The sequence below is a fragment of the Lampris incognitus genome, chromosome 11 (assembly GCF_029633865.1).
Source record: "Lampris incognitus isolate fLamInc1 chromosome 11, fLamInc1.hap2, whole genome shotgun sequence".
Classification (NCBI taxonomy): domain Eukaryota; kingdom Metazoa; phylum Chordata; class Actinopteri; order Lampriformes; family Lampridae; genus Lampris; species Lampris incognitus.
The window spans coordinates 26,941,621-26,949,120 of record NC_079221.1 but is presented as its reverse complement, the minus strand read 5'-3'; the positions used below and the strand labels follow the sequence as shown (position 1 = coordinate 26,949,120).

General features: G+C 45.5%; 1 protein-coding gene across 1 annotated transcript in view; it reads left to right on the top strand.

The window, feature by feature from the left end:
• Positions 1-1,840, top strand: part of tbx15 (T-box transcription factor 15) — a 29,846-nt gene extending 28,006 nt beyond the window's left edge. The window contains exon 8 of the mRNA XM_056289735.1: positions 1-1,840. This exon is cut by the window's left edge and continues 348 nt beyond it. Coding sequence (XP_056145710.1) covers positions 1-491 — 491 coding nt within the window. The 3' untranslated portion in view covers positions 492-1,840.
• Positions 1,841-7,500: the final 5,660 nt, after the last annotated feature.

Below are 7,500 nucleotides of genomic sequence, written 5' to 3'. Positions count from 1 at the left end.
CTCACGCATCTTTGACGGGCAGCGGTGGCAACGGCGGTGCTGGGGGCAAGATGGATGCCTACGGCGGTCAGCTTAGCTCCTTCCCGGCCTCCCAGCTGCAATACGTCATGCAGGCCGGCGCTAACTCCTCCTCCAGCTCCTCTTCCACATCTGGCTCTTCCCCTTCCTCTACCCACATGTTCAGCGGGAGCCACCACCACATGCAGCAGGGCTCCTACAATGCCTTCTCCCTGCACAACCCTTACAACCTGTACGGATACAACTTCCCCACCTCACCCCGTCTGGCCACCAGCCCCGAGAAACCCCAGGGAGGCCTCCTGTGCTCCTCCTCACCTGCCGGGGCCTTTGCTGAGCGCCAGTACCTGTCCAACGGAAGCATGGACACCATGCACATGATCAGCAGCAATCCCGCCACTGGGCAGCAGGGTGGCGGCACCTGTGACGGGCGTCAGTACGGCTCCTCCTCTCAGATGTCAATGCACATGGTGTAAAAACTGGGATCCCCTCTCCCTTGCCCCCTTTCACACTCACCTTGCTGTCCCTCATATTTCAAAAGTGTCAGTTTGTTGGTTGAAAAGTGAATCTGCAGTCTCGAACTCTCATGTTTTGAACACACTCGTGTGTTGCCGCGTTGATGATGTCGATGCTGGCACTTTTAAATCATGTGTTTGTAGACTCGGATACAAAATGAACCTTTCAAGAAAAAAACACAAAAAAAAAAGGAAAAAAAAGGGCCCCATCTCATCACATGGTTTTTGTTTTGTTTTGTTTTCGTTGTTGTATTTTTGGAATACACTTAAATATAGAAATTGAAAGGAAAACTTATTTAACTGTCATGTGTTAGGGATTGGAGTTGATGCAGCAAGTAGTTTGTACAGCAAACCTGATTGTCTCACTTACTTTGAAAGCCACCCCGGAAAACTAGCGAAGGAAAAGCCTTAAGGCTCTGTTTCAGACAGGAAATTGGGTGTGGATTGAATCTGTAACAGTGCAATAGTAGCAACAACCTTTTTTTTTTTTTTTTTTTAACGAATCACCCTGGTTTGAGTGAGCGCCACCCAGTCATGTCATCGTGTTACCAAAGAAACTCTGCCGTGATCCAGGAATATTTTCTTTGTTTTGTTTTTTTTTTACTTCACACAAACACGTATTATATTATTCAGGAAACACTGACGGATGTTGAGTGGCGTCTGTTGGCGAAGGTTTTCATTGAAACGAAAAGGACAACGGGATAGGATTACTGAAGGACTCATGGCCCCCCCGTACGGCAGGGAGCCCGAGTTTCTGGACGCTGTGTGGGGCGCTGGATGTGCTGAACGGGGTGAACACCGCATGTGGACAGAGAGCGACATCGAGGCCGAGGTGACCGAGGAACTCTGCGTGTCCGAGGGCCGCGTCCTGTGTCTTGAAAACGCTCCGTGGAGCATGGATGTCAGGGGCCTGTTTAGGGAACCCCCCACGGTCCCCATCCCCACAGACGGGAATGGCTTCACTATTCTTTGAGTGGATTACCTTTTGAAAGCATATTATAAAATGGCGAGTTCAAGAGAGAACATAAGCTTTAAAGTTGTTGTGTGAAAAGCTTTCAGGAAGCATTAGGAAAACAGAGTAATTAAAGTATGTTTTGGTGTGTTGTAGATAACTGTATTTAAGTGCCAAGCAATATAACAATTTTACAGGCCAAGCTTTAATTAAAAACAAAAAAAACAAAAACAAAAAAAAGTGTGTGTGGGGGGGTAAAGGGTATAGCAAAATTATTATTTTGGGAGGCCTTTTAAAAAAGAAGTGTAAATACAGGTGCCAAGCACACAAAAGCCAAATAAACGTTTTCATTCATTTACATGGTTTTGAATTTCACTTTCTTTAATGACTCCATCGAGGGTAAACGGGACCTTAAAGAATGAGCATGGTTAATAAACGGCGATAAACCGCTTTTCTCTCCAAATTAAGATGCAGCAAAGAAAATGCTTCGTTCCCTCGTAGGTCAGTGAGCAGCGTGCAGGAATATGAGCCAGAAGACTGCTGTGTCAGCAAGGATGACAAGATTATCTTAAAAATTAAATATTTAACCTTACAAAGGTGACCCCTACTCCAACAAATGAATTGGTGACATAAAATTAAAACACAGTGGGTTTCCTCCGGGGGCATCGGTCTCCTCCCACAGTCCAAAGTCATGTAGGTCAGGTGAATCGGCCGTACTAAATTGTCGCTAGGTGTGAATGTGTGTGTGTGTGTCGGCCCTGTGATGGCCTGGCGGCCTGTCCAGGGTGTCTTCCCACCTGCTGCCCAATGACTGCTGCGATAGACTCCAGCATCCTGCGACCCGAATTCAGATAAGTGGCTTGGATAATGGATGGATGGATGGAAATTAAAACACAGTTTTAGGTGGTAGTCATTATGATTGGAAAGGGGTAGAAGGTAAACTACGTTTGGGGCTGACAAAATTGAACCACTTCCCAAACAAATATTTATGGAGCAAGTTAAAGTAACGATTCCATCTTCATGTTTTATTTTAAAGATGCAAATCATATAAAACTAACGCTTCTTGGAGCAGAACCATTTCAATGTGGCCATGACAGAAGCAGCTGATTAACCGGTCAGTCGCTGCTCACAGCAGCAATAGTGGTGTTTGTCTTAGCAGTGTATTCTGAACACTTAAACTATGTACTATGTAGTGTATACTGCATAGTTTAAGTATGCAGTACGCACTGCATACTTAAACTATGTAGGGTACACTGCATACGAATGGGTTGTACTACACAGTGCATAAAATGTAGTGTGCACATACGTTACTCTTAGCAGACTTACATCCAAGTTGAAGAGACCCTTCGTAGCACCAGAAGAAGAACTTTGTGACGTTGCTTCGCTCGGTTCTATTTGGCCACATGTGAAAAACACATTCTTTCATGAAATGGTCGAAAACGACATTTGAATTTGCCGACGCTGGCTGTCACTCCTCCTGCTCCGTTGTCTGTCATATTGCTTTGGAAACTTCTCCCTGGCTGGTTGTTTCCATGGAAATAACAAAGGCGCAAAGAATTATGGGACAGTTTCGAACGTTTTGTGGCATAAATCCATACTTAATATTACTGTCCATTGTAGTCTGCATGCATGTACATTTCTCATGCTAAATTTGCATACTAACATTGCGTTTACTATGATTTGCATACTATGACTATGTACAGTATGTACAGTTTGGACACAGTCTCAGAATGGATATGGTTGTTGATCACATAGGAGGCCGCTCGCTTCCCACATAAAAAAAACTCACATCTGCTCTCCTCCATATTACGGGCAAACTGGAAGGAAAGAGGCCTTAAAAACTTTTTTTTTCCCCTGCTGGTTCTGTTTATTACGAGGATGACGAATGAAGCTCGTGTGCCAAGCGAACTCGGCTGCATCCCTGTTGCTCTTATATACATAAATAGGGCACCTGTTTCAGGAGGCAGAGAAATCCCATGCAATCATTTGAACGTTTGAGAGAGCGAGTGCAATACAGTGTTTCTGATCTTCCCTATTTCCTTCCTTTGCAGCGCTTCCCCTGTTAGTCAGGCGCTGACCCTGGGGATTTAGCCCACGCCAATCAGCATCTATTACACGGATGTCTCCTGAAATGAACGGCTCTCTCCAATCACTTCCTATCGTGCGCACGGTTCCAGCCATGAAATATCATATCTGAACCATCATCAGAAAATGAAGGGGGTCCAAGACCGTGGAGATGGCGACCATGTATTGAAAACACCTGTTTTCCAAGCATGACTTCAAATAATGAGTGGGGTGATGTACCGGAGAGGGGCGCATGATTTCATAATTTGGCACAGGTCCATCTATCTGGAAATTTTTTCCAATAATTATTCTCGTTATTTGTCTGATAAACCCCCTTGTTTCAGCGGCATTTAAAATCAGCCCCCCTCCTCTCACCGCAAATTTACCCCGGGGCCTGTTAGATCGGGAGACTTACATGTAAAGAGAAGGCCCGTCTAGGGATTTACAATGCAGGGACATGACATAATGTACAGCAGGTCGGCTTTCATGCCGTAAACTATCCATCAGGTCTTAAGTGGAAAAGAATGACTGAGCTTGAATAACAACCACTCGCAGCCTTTCATCTCTTTCATTAGAGGCGAAATATGCAAACAATCCGACTGATTGATTAGCGTCAGTGTATCGCTGTCACACAGTAAAATATGACAGCGAGGAAAAAAAGGGAGATTCAAAACGATCTCTGGACAGGACTGGGTGCTTAATGAGTTCCTCTAGCCGAGTCCAGAGGGCTCTGCTGGTGCCTAATGTGACGCTTTGAGGCCATTTTGAGTGACAGCAAGCTGACTAGAGGGTATCCCATAATCCCCCTCTCTCAACCATTGATCTTTCTCTCGGAACACATTTCAGACGTTTTAACGTACTCTAAATCCCTCCCCCGGGAACTCCCCTGGAAGTGTGTTTCTGACCGAGGCAGGCTACTAGCCATATGCAACACACTGAAGAAAAGGAAAATCAGTTTAATTGGCGGTGGTGCCAGTTGTGTGTGTGTGTGTGTGTGTGTGTGTGTGTGTGTGTGTGTGTGTGTGTGTGTGTGTGTGTGTGTGCGTGCGTGTGCGTGTGTGCGTGTGTGCGTGTGTGGTAGTGGTGGTGGGGTCCTCTCGGCCTGTTTCTGGTTGACGTTTTGGTTCTACTGTATCATCCTATGAGACAGTAAAAACAAAAAATTTCTGGTAAACTATTGCCCTCTTGTGTTTACTCCCTCCCATGCTTGGGATTCCTCTTTTGGACCCATTCTTGTGATAAACTACCCATAGCAGAGAGGGAGACCTTCAAGTTTTCTGACAGGTGGTGCTACACACCTGACAAGTGGACTGAAGCATCCAGTCACTGATTGGTGTTTCACAAAGAGTCGTGGCATTACTCCACCTTCAGAAAACCTGAAGGTCTTCTCCTCCCTCCAGCAACATCTTGAAGCTATTTAAAGACTGATAAAGATACAAGTCAGGGTTCAGGGAAGAAGTCAAAGGGAAAAGAAAGAAACATAAAGCGTCAGTTGCTGGGAGCCAGAGTTTTATACGGACTGGCGTAAATTACATTTCTCGAAACCAACGTTATGCCGGGTTTATCCGAAGAATTCACGAAACTAACCAAAACAAGGATCACTGAGATAATGAGTGGTTGGTTGGGATTTCGTTCTTTAGATTTTGTAAATGCAAATGGACGTGAGCTGGCACGCTGAGCTGGGGACTAATATGTGTGTTCGGTCCTCGTGGTTCCTCTTTGTCCAGATGATGCTCGGTGTTGTTTTGGTATCGGGACATGCCGCTAGATCATGTGGAAGCACAACAGATTCCTACAGGGCTAGGTCACGATCCTGAAGCGTCGCGTATAATTTGGTTTGAAAAAGGCCCCGCTCACCCTTCCTCCTGCTCAGCCTGCGCTTTCGCTGTCCTCTTGATTCTGACCGCTGGATGTGTGTGTGCATGTGCGTGTGTGTGTGTGTGTGTGTGTGTGTGTGTGTGTGTGTGTGTGTGCATGTGCGTGTGCGTGTGTGTGTGTGTGTGTGTGTGTGCGTGTGTGTGTGTGTTATTTGACATATAACTAGTCATGTATAAGGTAGAAAAGTCAGGATTTTGAATAAAAGAGAGATACATGATCACATAAATACCACATATTAAATAACCTGTTAGCATATCAAATGATTCAAAATCTTTCACGCAAAATTAAAAAAAAGTGGTCAAAAATTCACTTTATTCATTATGTTGTGGTTTTTCCATTGTCATCCTTTCCGTTTTTTTTGTTTTTTTTATTTATTTCTGATTTTTCCCTTTTTCTCCCAATTTAGTGGCCAATCGCTCCCTATTCTAATTCAAACACTCACCCTCGTACTGCATGTGTTCGGCAACTGCATCTCTCCGGCCTGAAGTCTTGAAGGAGACGCCTCGCCACTTCTGTGACAAGGCGACTCCAGGCCGAACCACTGCTCCCCCCCCCAACCACACCACACCACACCACACCACACCACACCACACCACACACACACACCACACACACACACGCGCGCGCGCAGTCATGTGACGAACACAAGCAGACTCCGCCCCCCTCCCAAAGACAGCGCTGCCAATTATTGCTGCTTCATCGAGTCCAGCCATAGCCGGATCTGACGAGACCGGGGCGCGAACTCCGGTCCCCAGTGGGCAACTGCATCGACACAAAGCCGATGCATCGTCAGTCTTATAACAGCTGAAATTGTTCATTTGATATTTCCTATTGACTCTTACTGTGATGTACGTGAAGAGTAAATCATAAGAAGGACTCCCTTTTTTTCTCCCCAATTGTACCTGGCCAATTACCCCACACTTCCGAGCTGTCCCGGACGCTGTTCTGCCCCCTCTACCAAGCCAGGGAGGGCTGCAGACTACCACATTTAATGAAAGTTAATGAGATTTGATGAACATTTTTTCTGGCACAGGATACAAATCATCTACACCAGACCCGACAAATCAAAACAAACAACCATACAAAAAAAATGAACCACAAAATAGTTATTAAAATCACAATAACCTCACAAATAATCACAAATCACATTAATACTATAGTCTCTCAAATATATTAGTCTCACAAATTATCACAGTCACACAATACTCACAACAATCACAACTCAGCTTTATAATTGCATAAAAAGTCCTTTGTTGACCAAGATTTATCTAATCTATGTCTAAAAGAGTTAACCTGCACCACATCCTCTGGATGTTGCCTCCATGCTCCTACAGCACGAATTGTGAAGAAGGGTTTTTTTCTCTTTTCAGGGTGACAGTTTAATGGGAAGAGTTTTAAGAGTTCCCTCTTAACTCATACCCATTATTCCAAAAGTAGATTCCAAAAGGCTCAGCTGTGAAATCATATATTTTGTGAACAAGCTTATAGACTCCACATGCCTCCTCCGATACATGTGGAGTCGCCAGCCACTTCTTTGCACCTGACAGTGAGGAATTTCGTCAGGGGGACGCAGCTCGTCTGAGGATCACGCTGCCCCCCCCCGTTATTCCCCCCAGTTCCCCCTCCCCACTGAACAGGCGCCCCGACCGACCGACCGACCAACCGACCGACCGACCAGAGGAGGCGCTAGTGCAGCGACCAGGACACATACTCACATCCGGCTTCACACCCGCAGACACGGCCAATTGTGTTTGTAAGGACGCCTGACCAAGCCGGAGGTAACACGGGGATTCGATCCGGCGATCCCCGTGTTGGTAGGCAACGGAATAGACCGCTACGCTACCCAGACGTCCTAAGAAGGACATTTTAAACAGTGGGGTTAGTTTCGCTCCTCAGTTTCAAGTTTCTGGGCAACATTTGCATATTCGACCACAATTAACAGTCTTTGGTCACATGACTGCCGTCATGACTATTCATACACTCACAAAATCACATTGCCGCAACATTGCCTAGCATATGAATCACCTTTGGCTATTGTCATCACAATTAACGAATAATCTTAATAGTTTATTGTTA